The following is an 18,770-nucleotide window of genomic DNA, read 5'->3' as shown; positions in this document are numbered from 1 at the left end:
TTTTTCCTGCGGTACGCGGGCCTCTCACTGCTGTGGCCTCTCCCGTTGCGGAGCACAGGCTCCGGACGCGCAGGCTCAGCGGCCATGGCTCACGGGCCCAGCCGCTCCGCGGCATGTGGGATCTTCCCAGACCGGGGCACGAACCCGTGTCCCCTGCATCGGCAGGCGGACTCTCAACCACTGCGCCACCAGGGAAGCCCCTGGGTTCACCTTTTGTATTTCACCAATTACAAAAGTAATTGGGGTAGAGGATGGAATTATGTTGGGAGGGGAAAGCGTAATAAATTTACCTTACAGGAAAAGCAAAGAGTGTTCCTTGGGAGAACAGTTTCAAATATTAGAAGGAAGTGACAGAAACTTGGAAGGACTTCTAACGTAATAGGATTTATGCCACAGTGAAAAAGCATATAGAAGATAGTAATTATGAAACGAAATTGATTTATTATTAATAATTTGGCAAATTTTGTAGCATCCTTGAGGTAAATGAACTATAGGTATTTCTAATTCTGCAAGGACTCCAGCTGCTTTTGGCAGCTGGCAGCAGCATGGCTGGGTCACTGACAGCCTGTGCATTTCAGACAGGTATACTGATGTACTTTCGTGCCTCATTTGCTATAGAATTTGGTTTTCCATTTCCCAGAGGTGACTAATCAGAGGTGGCCTTCTGCTTTAGGTCCAGAGCTTGATTATGTATTTTGTTATGTAACGTACTTCTAACTAATTTAAAACATAGACTTGTTTTCTTAATGATGTTTTAAAAGTTGGTGAAGGGCTTCCCTGGTGGCGCAGTGGTTGAGAGTCCACCTGCCAATGCAGGGGACGCGGGTTCGTGCCCCGGTCTGGGAAGATCCCACATGCCGCGGAGCGGCTAGGCCCGTGAGCCATGGCCGCTGAGCCTGCGCGTCCGGAGCCTGTGCTCCGCAACGGGAGAGGCCACAACAGTGAGAGGCCCGCGTACCGCAAAAAAAAAAAAAAAAAAAAAAAAGTTGGTGAAAAATTATAGTATCTAAGTAAAGCCCTCAAATGCAAAGACTGTTTTAACTAATATTTTAATTCAGCCTTTACTGCTTAAGGTTTGGTGCATGTCCAGGAACATGTGTAAAGTTTCAGAATTTTGGGCCTTAGGTATCATTCTCATTGGTGAAGTACACTTGGGGTGGGAGGAGGAGTATTTTTCTGAGTAATAGAGAAGTGTTGGCCTTTAGTATTTTCAAATGTCTTTTCAAAAGAGTAGAATCTCTTATAAAGTGGGAAGTATATCAGTCTCAGAAGGAAAAAAAAACACATGCACTTACTGGTAGTTTTTTTTTTCTCTCTCTCTTCTGCCTTTCAGAATCTTTGCCAAGAACTGGAAGCAAAGTTTTATGAAGGGACTTTTAATTGGGAAAGTGTTAAGCAGCATGATGCCGCCAGCCTGCTGAAGCTCTTCATCCGGGAGCTGCCCCAGCCACTGCTCAGTGTAGAATATCTCAAAGCCTTTCAGGCTGTCCAGAGTAAGTGCCATCCCTCTTTGAAGCAGTCCTTGTGCTGGTGCCATCCATATTAATTGCTTTAATGATACTTTGCATCGCAAAGATAAATTTGGATAGACGTATTTACTCACTGAAGTCAGCGAGTACTCAAACGCCACATGATGTTTTCCTTTTCTTTTATAAATATACATCTCTGAGTAAATAGATAATAGAATGTTCTCTTTGGGTACGGATTAATTGCATGCCCTTTAAGCAATACAATATACATATTTTCATGTTAAAACCTGGAAACTTCACACTTCTTTTTTAATAGAATGAATCACGTAAGCTCTGTGATACATTTTTCTTTCCAAGTGTTAAAAGCAACACTTACTGGAGAAGCTGTGGATTAACAGTTATCATAAAAGCACAAGGAGATATGGCAGAGTCTGATTATTTCCTGAAAAATTAACTTCTGAAATTGTCATGCAGAAACATGGAACAAATCATTTGGCTGCCTCATTGGTCAGGGGGCAACAAATTTCTCATGTCTTTACATTCTGTGGTCTTAGGCGAGCTCCAAATTAATGTCTCAAGTAGTTCTCAATTCCTTTCCAGTGAACAGAGAGAGCTGATGAGGTTCTTATACTGGCATAATTATACCTTTTAGTCAGACCATCACAAAAGGAAAAATGCTGTCACCACATTCTAGTGACCAAACCATACTTTAAGTTCCAAATTGGAACACTTTTGAGAGTAAAAGGGAGGCACTATTAATGATTAGGCTGAACTAAAGTGTAAACCAGAACTGTTCCAGGCTATTCTTTTATTTTTAATTGAGATATAATTGACATACAATATTATATTAGTTTCATATGTACAATGTAATGATTCGATATTTGTATATATTGCAAAATGATCATCATAATATGTCTACTTAACATCTGTCGCCATACATAATTACAGAAAAAGTTTTGCTTGTGATGAGAACTTTTAAGATCTACTCTTAGTAACTTTCAAATATGCAATATAGTGTTATTAACTATAGTTGCCATGCTGTACATTATTTCCCCAGGACTTATTTATTTTATAACTGGAAGTTTGTACCTTTTTTTTTTTTTTTTGGCGGTATGCGGGCCTCTCACTGCTGTGGCCTCTCCCATTGCGGAGCACAGGCTCCGGACGCACAGGCTCAGCGGCTATGGCTCACAGACCCAGCCGCTCCGCGGCATGTGGGATCTTCCCGGACCGGGGCATGAACCCGTGTCCCCTGCATCGGCAGGCGGACTCTCAACCACTGCGCCACCAGGGAAACCCGGAAGTTTGTACCTTTTGACTCCCTTCACCCATTTCCCCCCGATCCCCACTACCTATGGCAGTTCAGGTTGTTCCACCAATCTGTTCTCTGTATCTATGAGCTGTTTTGTTTTTGTCTTTGTTTTTGTTTTAGATCCCACATATAAGTGAGATCATAGGGTATTTGTCTTTCTCCATCTTATTTCACTTAGCATAATCCACTCAAGTTTCATCCATGTTGTTGCAGATGGCAAGATTTCATTTTTTTTAAATGGCTGAATGTTATTCCATTATGTTCCAGGCTATTCTTAAAGCATGTCGTATTGAGATGTTTCCCATGGGTTATCTCATATCATAGCATTTATTCAGAATTTTTAGGGAAACATGACTGAAAGCATCTGTTTAAAATATTTTTTTTAATGGTTAAGTTGTGCTATTTTGCATGTATATTCCTTGGATGTGGATCAAAGGACCAAATTTATACCTGAAAAACAAATGCCAGAATGATTGCAGATATCCATGAGTATTACCTAATGGGGTAAGGGCTACTGAAAATAAGAAGTATCAATGAAAATAATGTACCTCTTCAACTCTTCTATTGCTGGTTGGTCTTCTAGTTCATTCCACAAACATTTATTGAATACCTATTGTGTTCTAGGCTCTGTTTTACATATTCCTGCTGGAATTGATGGATTCTTACCATGTACACCACGTAATTTGTTAACTCACCATTATACCAAACAAACGTCACTGTTGCGGGTCCACCCTGACACCATATCATAGAAGATCTGATCTCCTATGTCTTTACACTGGGGAATAATTATCACGCAGAAGTTAAAATTATTTCCAAAGCACTGTTGTGTGTCTGCAAACATAAGGCTGCCCGTCATACACTCATAGTTGGAAGTGAGCATTCTGAGAGAGAGAAAGCTCTGTAGCAACAGCTGCTTCTCCTGATCTCCCCCAGACACGCTCCCAACAAGGCTTGCCGCTCAGGCATTGTGTCTCACATTTCACAGTGATGTTTATGCCAAAAAACTTTTTTCTCACAAAATGGAAAAAGAAAGTAAAGAGAAATGTTTGGTAAAGACAAGCGTTCAGATGTATTTAATCTGTCTGCAGATCTTCCAACCAAGAAGCAACAACTACAGGCTTTGAACCTTCTTGTCATCCTCCTGCCCGATGCAAACAGAGACACACTCAAGGTCAGCTGGATTCATTTATGTTAAATATCCCTCAGAGCTAAACAGAGTAATTTTTCATTATTTGTGGCAAAACAAAATAATGTTATCGTGGAGATGTTAGTAGTTGTCTATAAGGAAAAGACCTATTTTTAAGGGCAGATGGTGAAAGTCTTTAACTCTTTATTAATTTATTAACCAGGTTAGTCATGTTAATAGTATCATTAGGCGTTTTTTTGATTTTTTTTCAATTATAACATTTCTTCTACCAAGACAGGTGATTGAGGTTCATTTGTTAATAAAAACATGGGTGCCTTTTGTTTTTTTCTTCTTTCTATTTTCCTGCATTTTCCAAATTTTGTCTGGTGAGCATATACTAGTAAGGTGAAAATTGAATGTTTAAAAACAAAATCCTAAGGCTCATCAAATGTAGCCCACTGTTGCCTAAAAAGGTACATTTGTTTGTAGTTCCAAGCAGTAGAGTTTGAAGTGTTATAATGATGATTTTGAAATGTTTGGTTAGCCAAAAGATAGACCAACTCAAATAAATTCTAGTTATTTCTCTAATGGATTACCTTGAGTTTCTGATTTATATCATCATTTCAAAGTGATTTGGTTTGATATTCATATGATCAAATACCATTTACTATGTATTGTCAGAGGCTTTCATAATAATCAGTGGATTGTTCCACATTGATTAATTTTCCTTAATGCAACCATTTATAGAGTAGTTAGAAAAGGTTTAATTATAAACTTTTATAAAAGAGAAAGAGAAATTTTTAAAATATAATTTAGAAAGAGCATCTCCCTTATGTTTTGTTGTTGCCTTAAAAAAAATTTTTTTGATACAGGTAAGGGTGAAACCCTTGCCCATTTACCCCCGATGGTTCTTTCTATTTAAAACGAAAAAAATCATGTCAAAAAATTTCCTGTCAAGAAGACAAAACCAGCAGTTGGTAAATCTTGGAAATGTCTTCCGGTACCTCATTAAGACTCCCTGAACTGAAGCTAGGTGAGCGAGTTCCATGCCGTGGAATGAATGTTAATGCTCAACTTTGCTGGCTGGAGCAGTTGATGAGGATTGCTGGAATAAAAACACTGCATTGCTGCAGGAGAGCTTCCAAAGAGTGAGTTAGTCCCTTTACTACGTCAGAAAATAATCTTTCGCTTCACTGATTGACTGAATGAATAACTGAGAAGGCAGCTTATGTTTGGTTTGGTTTGGTTTTGGAGACAGAGGCCAACTCCAGAAAGGGTTGCATCCAAACACTGTGTGACCAGGGCTGCTGGGTATGGGTGTGTAGACTGTGGCTGAAATAAGGACATCTGGCCCAGGATGAAGTGGGCACCGATTTTCAGTCTGTTCTCTGCTTGCCAGCTGTGCCCTTGACACAGGGCATCAACTACCTAGAAAGAGGGATTTAATCCATCTTTTTCTTTTTCACATAAAGGTGCCTGTCTGTGTGATGGCCCTGTGAATGATCAATATAAGGTAGAAATTGAAAGACATGATTTACTTAAAATATGCCTGCGTTCAGATGAGTTCAAATAATTGTGGGAGGAAACGCTTATTTCGATATGGTTACTATTGGGCGAGGTTGGTCTAGAACTCGTTCTTGGATTTTGCCTTTAAAGTCCCAGGCACATTCTTTTAAGACAAAGTCTGTTTAAAAGTGTACTTTTTAAAATTTTAAAGTAGTTTTAATTTTAGCATATAAGGTTACTGGGAGCACAATTGTATAAATAAGGTGGAAAATACTTTCTTGGGGTAAAAAATTGGAAAATGCCAAACAAGTAATTTTACTAATTTACTTAAGCTTTAGTAGCTTAATTAGCCAGCTCTGATGAAGGTTTCAAACAAAATTTCTAATAACAGAAGCACCAAAACAAGTATACCATATATAAGAGAATAAACCATCTAAATTTAGTTCTCTAAAAGAGAAGGGAAACTTCATCACAAGGTAATTTCAGGAAGCTTAATGTGAACTTCCTCAATTTTCCCAGTCCTATTGCCACTTTTTCCGTTGCCATTTGGAGGGATGGGATCATGTGCATGACTTGTGTAGACTATTTCTACAGCATATCTAAGGGTTTGGAGGGACCATGTTAAATCCCATGTCCTGGTTTAAGTCTAGAGCAACAGGTGTCTTTTAGGCAAGTCGCTTGACCAAGATTTTTTTTTAACCTTGGGTTATCGTGCATTTGGACCAATGATCATACCTACCCTTGACTTGGAGGAATAACAAAGACTAATGTTAAGATATCAGTGGGGAATTCATGTTAATATAATTATTGGCATGTGTTTATCCTTCTTATAGTTTTAGGAAGTTCATTGTATACATTTTCTTGCTTAATCCTGGCAGGCTAGGAGATTAGTATTCCCATTAAAATTCCCATTAAATTAAAACTACTTTAAAATTTTAAAAAGTACACGTTTTATGAATGAGAAGACTTTAAAGAACAGGGATGCCAAAAGGTTTATCCCAAGATCACACATAGCTAATAAGTAATAAGCAACTGTGCTAAGACTCAAACTGAGTTTTCAGAGCGTGGGTCCAGTGATACTTACATAACACCAGACTGGTGATAGATACATTTTTTTTTTTTTTTGGCCACACGTTGTGGCACATGGGATCTTAGTTCCCTGACCAGGGATCAAACCCGTGCCCCCTGCATTGGAAGCACAGAGTCTTAACCAATGGACCACCAGGGAAGTCCTGGTGGTAGATACTTTTAAGCAAGGACAGTGCTTATGGATCAGATGAAGAGACAATATATCCAAAGATGAAGTTCTTTCAGCAAAGGCTAGGTTAACATTTTATTAGTTTCTACATATACACACACATATTCTAATATCCTGATAGTAATATTTTGAATAACTTTATTGTATTATGTACCCCACATTTAAGTGGTTTATTACCTAATCTCTGCAATTTATGCTTGTAAAGAAAGAGATACACTGGTCCCTGAATAATTATTCTGGTCTCTGGAACAAAATTAAATCTTTTTTCCAAACCTTACCAATTAATCCTTTGTCCTCATTTGAGAAGGTGTTGTTTCTATATAACCTTATGCTTGGATTACAGTTTGACTTTGTGAGCACTGGACCAGAAATTAGATACATAAATCTCATTGTTAAATAAGCTATGCCTTTAGTTTGTTTCAAACTTTGAGGGTCTATATAGTAGCTAAACTGGACTCAAGATCAAGTTGTTAGAGCTTATAGGAATATTTTTTCCCCTGAAATCCTGTGAGAGATGAACACAGTTTTTTTGTTTTTGTTTTTCCATTTTGGCATAGTTTATTTGAACTTTTTCAGGTAGGAATTTTAGGCTAAGTATGATAACATGCTTCTTTTAATAGTTAAGAGTTCAGAAACAAAGCCAGATAGACAGGCAATTAAATTCCTTCTCCACCACGTGCTTGCTCTGTGACCTCTGGTAAGTTACATCCATTCTCTTAGACGCTGTTTTCTCATCTGTATGATGGGGATCATTACAGCATCTATTTCCAATCAGGATTAAGTGAGGTGATCTCTATGAAGTTCTTAAAACAATGCCTCGCCTGTAGAGATCATTGAATATCTGTGCAGTTATTGTTGTTAATGTTTTGGACCAAAATTGATTCAAGAAAGAAGGCAAAAGAAGAACTTAAAGCTTTATGCCCTAGCAGAAGGAGGGTGATCTAAGCTGCCGTGGCTTTTGTGGAGGTGCGCTCAGAGGACACATAAGTGTTGTCCATGGAGGTGGGAAGTGGGGGGCATCAAACTGAGCATAAACTAGCCTGTTCTGGTGAAAAGCTTCTTTTCGTTCATTCATTTTTTTGAAAAAAATTCTCTTCTCTTTGTCTCTATTTCCCCTTCTCCCCATCCCAGTCTCCATTCTTTTTGGATTTCAAGTCAGCCAGCTATTGAGTCCCTTAAAACAAACGCAACTGAGGTTGAACGAGCCTTTTTAATGGATTTTTTTTTTTTAATATTTAGAGATAAAAGTACAGCACTTCCTGCAGCAAGTGAATACTTGTTTGATATTTTGAACTATTTTTCAGTGCTCCATGGCTTTGATAGGCAGGCGGTCTGACGCTTCTCCATCCCTCTCCCCACTGCCCAGCTCAGATGTGTGTCCTCTTGCCTCATTCCCCAGGGCCATAGTCCACAGCGGAAACACAGCACCAGCTCTGGGTGTGTTAAGCAATGGAGCAGCTTTGAGGACAAGGCCCACTGGATGTGGCTGGCTGACTGTGGTTATGCACAACTTATTATTTTTTTTAATAAACAAAAATCCCTGCAGTGCCTTAATCTCTTATCTTCATGTCTAACACAGGTCTCAAAGCGTTATTTCTGTTTCAGGCCCTGCTTGAATTTCTCCAAAGAGTCGTGGACAATAAAGAGAAAAATAAGATGACGGTCATGAATGTAGCAATGGTCATGGCCCCGAATCTCTTCATGTATCATACATTGGGTTTGAAGTCCAGTGAACAGCGAGAATTTGTAATGGCAGCTGGGATAGCTAATATCATGCACTTATTGATTAAGTATCAAAAACTTCTGTGGACAGTAAGTATATATTTTCAAGTTCTGTTAATGAGTGATAATATCTAGATTCTGAAGTCTTTTTATTGTTATAGTCTCTATAAAAAGGTAAACAATATAGGTGATTTCAAATGCGGTTAAAAAAATTGATGTCTACTTTTAAAAATCTCAGTTTTTAAAATGCCTACATGATTAAGTGTTTCAATTTGGTAACTTCTAAAATATTTTATTTTTGCTAATGGAATTTCTGAGGATTATTTTTTCTTGGATTATTGCTAGGTACCTGTCAGCTCTTGTTTATTGGTGAGTTTTTCTTTCTCTTTTGACAGGAGAGGCTAGCTGGTTATTAGAAGGGTATAGGTTAGTTGGAGGCTAGGTTGTAGATAGGTGGCTGCTAAAGGGACCAACTGCTGAGTTCGTGGTGCCTAATGCCCGTCACCTCAGGCAGTCTCCAGTCCTGGCGTAGAAGATGGTCACTATGTCCTTGAACTTCACCAAACCTCTTTTTTAAAATTAATCAATTAATTAATATTTTGGCTGCGTTGGGTCTTCGTTGCTGTGTGCGGGCTTTCTCTAGTTGCGGCGAGCAGGGGCTACTCTTCATTGTGGTGCGCAGGCTTCTCTTGTTGCAGAGCACGGGCTCTAGGTGCACGGGCTTTAGTAGCTGCAGCACGCAGTCTCCCTAGTTGTGGCTCGTGGGCTCTAGGGTGCAGGCTCAGTAGCTGTGGTGCACGGGCTTAGCTGCTCTGTGGCATGTGAGATCTTCCTGGACCAGGGCTCGAACCTGTGTTCCCTGCATTGGCAGGTGGATTCTTAACCACTGCACCAGGGAAGTCCCTAAGCTTCTTTTTGAACCTTACATAGTGGGTGGTAATTTTCATCACCTGGATGCTCTGTACACATGGTAGGTAATATGATGAATTTTTTCCCCACAGATTTAATGAATGGCATAGTCTTATCAAACAGACAGAGTCTTTACTTCTCTCCAAATATAAGAAATAAAGATAATTATTTCTATAGTTTAAAATGGTACTACTTCTTTTTCCTCCCCAAACTTAATTTCATTTCTCCATAGATTCCCAAGTTTATTGTCAACCAAGTGAGGAAACAAAACACTGAAAATCATAGAAAAGATAAAAAAGCCATGAAGAAATTGCTGAAGAAAATGGCTTATGACCGGGAAAAATATGAAAAGCAAGATAAGAGTGCAAATGATGTAAGAAAAACTTGAAGATATACGTAGTTATACAGATTGCAGTACTGTTTTTAATATCTTATATACAACAAAGTTTTGAATATTTTTGTAGGATGAATTTCTATACACTTAGTAGGCTCTGGTACTATATATAAGTTAAAGGCGTCAATAATGGTAGCTATGCTCCTATTAGTACTAATGAATAATACGGATAGTTGCACAGGTCTTGGTGACTCAGCATGTGAGCTGTTGTTAAGGAACAAAGGAAGATAACAAGGCAGGATGGTCTCAGCACACACCCACCCACACATAAACACACAGAGGACTCTGTGGAGATTCCAGTTGCCCACTAAATGTGTAATGTTTAGTAATTAAACAGTCCCTTGTGTGAACCATTGACCAATTTTTCCTTCAATTTTCTCATCTGTAAAATGGGGAAAAAAACTAACCCAGATAAACAAATAGGTCAATATTGGTGTAGTGCCTGAGATCTTTCCTAGACTTCAGTAAGTCCTTAAAGTGTCTTAACTGGAACTTAAGAATTTGGAGAGAGTTATGTTGGAATGCAGAAAATTAAAATATTTCAAAAAAGAAAAAGGGATATTTAACTCTTAGTATTCATAAACTTCTCTCAGAGTATAGTAAGAACTGGGTGTACAATAATGAACTATACATGAAAACACATTCAGAAGAAGTGAGTTACCAAAGCTCTAACTTAAGGTCATGAAATGCAAGGGTTTCTATTGTTCTATTTATGGTGAAGACACCCCTCCACCACCATCACCACCATAGAAGTTCCTCAGTTACATGCTGACATCTTGTGGAATAATGTGGAAATGCAATTATCAGCCTTTGATTTTTCTGCTTTGGCCTACTTAGGGATCCAGTAATCACACAAAATTTTTTTTCTCCTTTATTTATTTATAGCTCTCACTCTTACAAAATAGCATTTTCCTGGCATTAAACTTTTTTTGGTCAATTTCAAAGTATCTTTAAAAGCATAAAATTTAATAAGTGGGAATTGTACATAGTGTTTATATTTTTTGAGAAATGCTATACAGGTTAGAAAGGATTTTTGAGATATCATTCTTGTTTAACTGAGAATGTTCTATTACCTCTTCTCTTTTGTAGCCCTGATTATTCACATTAACTTAGGTGACTTTATATCCTTGTCTTTTTAACTAAGACCGTTATAATGTGATACTCTGAGGAACAGTGTGTATCTAAGAAAACAAAATTTGTGCTGTACCTTTTTAATAATAAGTCCTTAGACAAAAATTAAAATGTTACTTTTTTTGAAGATGGAACGTTTAAATAATTTTGTCATTTATAGAAAAATAGCATTAACTTGGATTTCTTTAGTTGGTACTTTGGGTTAAATAGAGGAGAGCTGGTCTGAGAATTATGTCTGGACTAGTTAGAAGCTGTATTGTCAATTTAAGTCTTGGGATTTAAGCCTGGATTTAACTCTCAGTTTCATCATGTATTAGGTGTCACTTAATCTTCGAGTTTCGGTGATCCCTTCTGAGAAATTCAGCGATTATTCCGACAAAATACTACTAAGAGCCTCCTTGGTGCTGAAGCTCCACTTCCTGTTAGGTCTTCAGAGGAGATGGGCCTGCTGCTCCCCTACAGGGAGCCAGAGAGGGATGTAGGAGGGTTGAGCTCAGAAGTGCTAGAGGTGTGTGGTGGAGCCTGACCTGGGGACCCTGGGCCATCAGACAGGAAGTGGGCATCAGAGGGGCTTCACCAGGGAGTAGTGCGGGGTCGTGAGAAACACATGTCAGGTGTTAAGTCTCCCTAGCAGAGGAGCTTCCTGGTAGAGTGGTCACCATCGGTGATGGTGGCCCACAGTGGAGGTCACGTAGCTTGTCATTTCGGTTGAAAAAGTTTCATCAGTTGCCAGAGGTTTTTTTCCAAGCTGCTATCATTTTCTTAGGGAGAAAAAATATACCCAGGAAACAATTACAGGACAACAAAGAAAGTAGAAGATAATGTCAAATACTATGCTTATGTGGTGAGTCACCAACTAATCAGTTTTCTACATAGGCTTCCATCAGCTGCCAGAATGTTAACTAGAAAAGATTTAACATGAAAGTCTGGACTTCCATCTTGACTTGACAGTTTGGAGGTGGGAGCATCCTCATGTCCCCTTGCCGTAGGGGACCTGTTTCCTGCAGGGTAACAATTGCCTGGATCCAAGTAGCAGCTCTTCCCTTTGGGTGGAACGTGAGCCATCTATGTTTCCATAAACTATCCCCTCCCACACTGTCCCCACATTTTTCCTGTTGGTTTGTGTTTCTTGACTCTCCCCACAAGTCATTTGAATGAAACTGGCATGTTTTTTATTTGTGAAACAACTCTTTGATGTGTGGAATTGACACTTAGATAGGGAAGATAATAATTTCAACCTAGGGCCTGTTGAGTGTGAGGTGTGTGTTGGATATCTAAGTGGGGAGGACTGAGGGTGTTTGGAGGGAAAATTCGGTCATCCTGGCCAGTGAGGTACATGGAGGGGCAGGGGCAGAAGGAAGGCGGGAATGGGGCTCAGCGGGGAGCCAGGCTTCTCTTCTGTATGTGGCAGGGAACTGCTGAAAGCTGTGACCCCAGCAGTTACATGATTATATTTGCATTTTAGAACAGCTGTTACGATGGCAGGTGAGGGATACATTGGAGGAGTGTGAGAGAGGAGGTTTGGTAGGAGATGCCAGCTAATTTCATTGTTGATGGGAATATATAAACTGGTAGAATCCCTCTGGAGAGCAGTTGGCATGTGGCAAAATCTTGAAAACCATGCTCCTCATGGGACTTAGAAATTCCTTCAGAGGGGATAATCAGACGAGCATGCAAATAGTTATGCTTAAGTTCATTGCCATTTTCTGTATACTGGCCAAAATTAGAAATAATCCAAAGGGAAAGAGGTGGTTAGTTAAATATGTTATGGCATATCTAAATAATGAAGTACCATGAAAATGGACAAGTGTATATATTGGCATTGGAAGATATTTGTAATATGTTGAAAGAAGAAGTTACAAATCAGTGAACAGTTCATCGCTGTATTTGTAAGGGGTAATAATTATCGTTATTTTGAATGCTCACCAGAGGTCAGGTATGCTGCTAAACATTTTACCAACATTTTATTTAATATTCATAGTAGTTTAGTTGGAGTTTATTATTAAAATAGTCTCATTTTTTTTATTTTTATTTTTTACAGATCAGGAAAGTGAGGCTCAGCAATGTTAAGTAACTTACTTAAGGTTATCTAGATAGGAAGTGGTGGAGCTGTAATTTGAAACCAAGTCTATATGACTTTAAATCCAGGTCTCTCTACTGTTATCCTCTCTTTCCCCATAGAGCACAGAAAAACTCCATCCCCAAATCCTGGGCTTATGTATAGTAATAAAATTGAACATGTATTACTGCCATTATTAGATATGTTTAATATATAGCTTTAAAAACAGTTCTGGGTTGAGCTAAGGCCCAGCAATGGGAATGGAAAGAAGTGTTGAATGTGAGCCAGTAAGACCCCTATCAGTGAGAGGGTGAAACTGATTAGATGTAAGGAATGTGCAAGGAGAAGGAATCTAGAATGACTTGCTGATTTTACCTTGGGTGATTTTATCATCAAGATAAAACATCCAACAAAAGGAACAGACTTTGATGAGGTAGTCAGTTTTTGGCATTTGGGGTTGACATGCCTTTGTGAAAGTTGGCTATGTGGGCCTGAAGCTCAGAGGGTGGCCAGAGCTGGAGGTGTGCATTTGGGACCAACATAGAGATTGTAGTTGAAGGCACAGACTGGTTCCTGTTACACAAGTGGATATATGGGGTAAGAAATCAAAAAGGCAAAAACACCAATATTTAAGTAGTGGGCCATGGAAATGGAACTGGTAGAATAGGGCAAGAAATAATAGGAAGTAAGAGAAAGTTGAAGACTGTAGTGTCTTAGCCCCCTGGGGGAAGAATAAAGTAATGGAGCTTGATCAGTAGTACCAAATGCTACAGAGAGGTTGAGTAAGGTTAGCCTTGGATAAGAGGTCCTCTAGATTTTGCATTTGAAAGGTTAGTTGTGACTTTCTCCAAAGCATTGTCTGTGACTATTGATGGAAGAAACCATGCTTTCTGGGGATTGAAATGTGAAAGACAAGAGATCATGAGAATTCATCAAGGCAATATTTTTTTAAAGCCCTCTGTATGCTATTAATGTTAACTGTATATAATTGGGCATTCATGTTATTAAGACATGCTTGACTAGGTAAATTAATAGTTTGAATCAGGTTGTAAGGGGCACAATCTACTTAACAAGACCAATGTTTATAATGACTGCAGCATATTAATTATTTGGTACAAGTGTGAATTTCTTAAGTACTAATGAGACATCTATTAATTACAGCAAGAGGAAACACTTAGTGAAAAATAACATAATTGTAGACTATTTGAAAATAACCATTTTCTGATAGCCTTCAACTTGTAGTTGGGAATGATATCTCACACACACACACACACATACATACATACATACATACATACATACATACATACATACACATACGACATCAAACACCGGGAGTCATTTGGCTTGATATAGCCCTAGCTTTGCCATTAACGAGACACTAATGGCAAATCATTTTCTCTCTCTGGGTCTCAGTTTCTTCTATAAAATGAGAGTAAGACCAGATTAATGGTGTTTAACCAGAAGTATACAATAGGGGCTTCTGTGGTATTATTTTAAAAAAACAAAAAGCAAAAAACCATGCCTGTGCTGCTTCCCAGACCCACTGAATCAGAATCTCCCAGAGCAGTACCTGCACATGTGTATAGTATAAAAACTGTCAGGGTAGTTTTTCCCCCATTTGCTGTATATGTGTTTGTGTGCACATATATTTAATTTTATTATGGAAGTTTTCTAACATACACAAAGATAGAATAGTATATGAACCTCCATAAACCCATCACCAGCAATCACCCATATTTTTTTAATCCTGTTTCATCTTGTCTTCCACACCTTTTTTCCTTTTAGTATTTTTAAGGAAATCACAGACCTTTCATCATTTCACCCGTAATTACCTCAGACTGCATCCCTGTCTAAAAAGGATCTAGGGCAGCTTTGATGAGCATCTGGTTATGAATTGCTGAATCATGCAGGTTTCAAGTCCATTGTGGACTTAGATCTGGGTGAGTTTTCTTCTGTCATTTAAGCTTACCTCTGAAAGTAAAAGGAAGCTGTACATTTATGAGAGAGCGTGAGCACAAAGTGGGGCTCTGTGAGATTCTGTGAAATAAGCCAGGCTGCTCACCACATCTGCCCTCATTGTAGAGGGAACAAAAGTTCTCTCTTCCTAAGGTGAGCTTCAGTGTTAACTCAGGATGATCTGCTGGTCACACCCTTAATTAACAGTCTAGAGCTTGAGCTTTAGAGAGCTTACAGGACTCGCTAAGAGTTCCAAAATGATCTGGTAACATTTTTAGGGTTTTGGACATGGAAAAGAAATCTGTTTCTCTCATCTTCTGCCATTCTCCAGAAGAATCCTGGAGTTGGCAGCAGTGCGGTGTAGACTCTGGGTCGTTTGTGGACGAAGTTGTGTGTCTAGTCACAGCTCTGTTTAGAATTCCATCTCTGGTTTCACTTAACAGCTCTGACCCAGAGCATTGTCGCAGGTACAGTTTCAAGCATCTGCTTTAGGTCTGGAAACAGTGTCTGGATCTAGCTGGGGACTCACGTGGAAAATCAAATTACAATATCAAGCACAAAATCTTGTTTCTTTTTCAGACATTCTCTGATTTTTTTTATAGTACTTAAATACCATATTAAAAGAGAAAAATAGCACAACTTATTTCATTATCAATTAAGTGATTATTAATTTTGGAAGTTACTTAAGGCCCTTCTTTAAAATTCTCTGAATCTGTAAGTTGGGTAAAAGTTTAAGCATTTGGATAACAAAAGCCCAGTTATAGTCAGAGCAGACAGTTCAAGACAACAGAGAACGACTTCTGTATCTCCACCTCCAAGTGATGAATATGCCATTTTAGTTTAAGATACCCTGCTAAAATGTCCTTGTTAAATTTTCTAAAATGTGTGTTATATCTGGCCTTTATTTGAGAAAGTTATATGTCCAATTTGCCCTTTTGAAGATAAAAGGTTTTTTTGTAGTATTAAAAAATGTCAGCTTTACATTTAAATTAGCTTTTAATTTAAAAGAAGAAATTAACATTTCTCCTGAGGGTCTGACATTAAATTTATGGCCTCTAGAGTGTAAAAATATGAGCAACACAGTATTTATCTACACCTTTTGAGAAAATACTAAAATCATTGTTTATTTTACCAGATAGTAAGAACTAAAATCCTATTTTTAAAAATATACTTTAGTTCAATGTGTAAAACATGTGAGGGCCGTATGAGATCATTTTCTCTATTTTAACAGTCTTTGCATGCATAAGAAATTAACTAACATTTTGTAAGTTGTAAAATCCTTTGTGACTAATTTTTAATGGCATGTTAGTCAGATACTGCTCTTCTCCAGTCCTGCTGTACATCATAAAACTTCAGCTCCCAAGCACACCAAAGAAATTTAAAAGTAAGGGACAGAGTCACAGCTGTTAAGGCAAAAAAAAAAAAAAAAGTGAAATAGGAAGGTTACAAAGATTATACTACTCACAGACTTAGTTATTTTTATGGCTCAAGCTAAGAACAGACGGTTTGGCTTAATGATCAGGCATGTTGTGTCTATTCAAAGCTTGGCAGCTCAGTGTAATTAGCATACTAATAGCTTTAGTATTTGATACACCATGATCCTGGAGCTTAATAGTAGTTGTCATACACTATTTAAATGAGAGCTTTGACATCATTTATTGTTTATCATCTTTAGTAAATATCATTTGGCCACCCTTGTCAAGAAATCCAGGGAAAACTTTACAGAAACAACTTCTAAACGCTTCATCTTTAACCATTACACGTTACCAGTTAAACTAATTTCTCCTCCAACGGCAAAAGGCAGGGTAGATTCAAGTTGAGTCAGTCTGTTAATCTTTTTATTGTTGTGAGAATTTAGATGGGATGTATTACCACAGAAATAAACACTCTGAGAATTGTTACTGTTTCTCACACACACACACACAAACACATACACATGCACTGAGGGGAAGGGTGTGGGAAATGTTTAATTTCATAGCCATAAGAAACCTGTACACACGCCACTCCCCATATGCTGGCAAAAGCCAAAATACAGCAATGACCTGACTTTTCACATACGCATGAGAACTCTCAAGTGCCCTCAGAAGCTGGTACCTGGGCCTCTTCCTTCTAAACTAACAATCAGAGAGACTGGATTCCTGTGTCAGATGTGGTGCTATCGGGTACAACCCCTGACACCACCCTGATTTCAATGTTAGGTTTTATAAGAAATTATGGCCATACTCTCCAAAGTATGATCCCTGACCTCATTTAGAAAGTACAGGCCATGGTCATATTGTTAGGGGTCTTTAGTTGTTCATGAGATGCCTTGGGGGAAAAGTGGCTGCATCCCCAAGCAGGTGCATGCTAATGTTGGTTACTCTCTGCAGGACCAAATGACTGAATTATCCCTTGTAGCATCTTTAATTCCTTTCTTCTGTTCTCTTTCCCTCCCTGTCTTTTCCCAGCAGCAAGGGGAGAGTAGTAGTACCATGTGGTAGATAGAAGCAACTTAACTTGTTTCTTTTAGACAATATTCCTAAGACTATTTTCTGCTATTAAGGAAAATACTCATTGGTATAGTTTATTTTATTCTGGAGAAATTTTACTTTTATTAGCATACCATTTTTAGAGAGAAATTATATATATATATATGTATATATTTTTTTTTTTTTTTGGCTGTGCCGTGCAGCATGCAGGATCTAGTTCCCCAACCTGGGATTGAACCCATGCCCCTGGCATTGGGAGTGCAGAGTCTTAACCACTGGACCGCCAGGGAAGTCCCCAGTGAGAAATATTTTTGAGTGACTCATGTAATCAGTAAACATTGATAGATGGCTACAGATGTCACTCAGACATGTGGCATGTAACTAGAATACAGGTGTCATGTATTAGGATCTCCATCATAAAAGAGATTCAGTGGAAAGAGGAAATTCCTCTTGATTCTATGGAGTCAGAAACCCTCCACGGAGTGATTCATGCGGTTTGAGGTGTGTGAGCTGGGCCTTGAAAAATGGATAGGTAGCAGGGGATATTTCAGAAGGGGAGGAGAACATACATCAAGATAGGAAAGCATGGTGTTTGTAGTGAATTTTGACTGTCCTTTTTTATCCAAAGAATGGAATATGCCACAAGGAATAGTGGGGGAGGCAGGGAGCAGAGGAAGGTTGCTATATTCCTGAACTCTTTACAGCAACATATTATTTTTCTGGATCATTTTGCTTGTATAACTCATTTATTGTAGACCTTCTATATATAAAAACTTAATCATATCAACTTACTTCACTTTAAATGTCAGCATACGTTTGCCTGCCGTTTTTGATATTCTAGGGTTGTATAAGATGTAATTATGGAAACAGTTTTTGCTGCTATTACTTTCACCAAAGAAAGCCTCTATGTAAGGATATTTGGCACTATGACTTGAGCAGAATTTCCTAACGTTTAAATCAGCATAAAGTAGATGTCGATCTGCAAACCCCAACCTGCTGTTTAGGACCCTCCTATAATACAGTTATAACAATAGACTAACAGAATCCAAAATGCTGGTACTTGTTTCCCTGAGTAGGCAAGATGGATTGGATTTTATCAATACAGACTCAGTGCTTCAACTGTTGCTATAACAATTTTCGCTCCACCGTTCGAGTTGTCAGGCCCAGCTTATTGTTTTTCACCTCCTATGAGGAAACAGTTGAGGCCAGGACAGCAGGCAGAATGGCCACAGCAGGATATAAGCTAGAGATGAACCCCAAGGGAGAAGTGCATGTAGCGTAATCCCTGAGTTATAAGATACTTCATTGATTGAATAACTACTTTGGAAAAAGGTAACAACACTATCACGTGAAATGCCCCATCCATTGTAAGAAGCAGCTCTTTTTTCAAAATGCTACAAATGAAAATAAAATCTGTCTTAGAAGCAAGGGAAAAGGCAAATTAGACCTGTAAACTA

At 38.5% G+C, this 18,770-nt stretch overlaps 1 protein-coding gene across 3 annotated transcripts in view; it reads left to right on the top strand.

Moving 5' to 3' along the window:
- ARHGAP18 (Rho GTPase activating protein 18) overlaps window positions 1–18,770 on the top strand; it is a 131,743-nt gene that overhangs the window by 104,432 nt on the left and 8,541 nt on the right. For all 3 annotated transcript variants that reach the window (XM_029223987.1, XM_029223988.1, XM_029223986.1), the window contains exons 9-12: window positions 1,334–1,493; window positions 3,870–3,952; window positions 8,277–8,483; window positions 9,535–9,675. In XM_029223987.1, coding sequence (XP_029079820.1) covers window positions 1,334–1,493; window positions 3,870–3,952; window positions 8,277–8,483; window positions 9,535–9,675 — 591 coding nt within the window. The remainder of the gene's footprint in view (window positions 1–1,333; window positions 1,494–3,869; window positions 3,953–8,276; window positions 8,484–9,534; window positions 9,676–18,770) is intronic.

Source organism: Monodon monoceros, unplaced genomic scaffold (genome assembly GCF_005190385.1).
Source record: "Monodon monoceros isolate NGI ecotype Baffin Bay Population unplaced genomic scaffold, NGI_Narwhal_1 Super_Scaffold_15, whole genome shotgun sequence".
Classification (NCBI taxonomy): domain Eukaryota; kingdom Metazoa; phylum Chordata; class Mammalia; order Artiodactyla; family Monodontidae; genus Monodon; species Monodon monoceros.
Note: the sequence above shows the minus strand (reverse complement) of the source record. Positions and strands in the feature narration are given on the sequence as shown.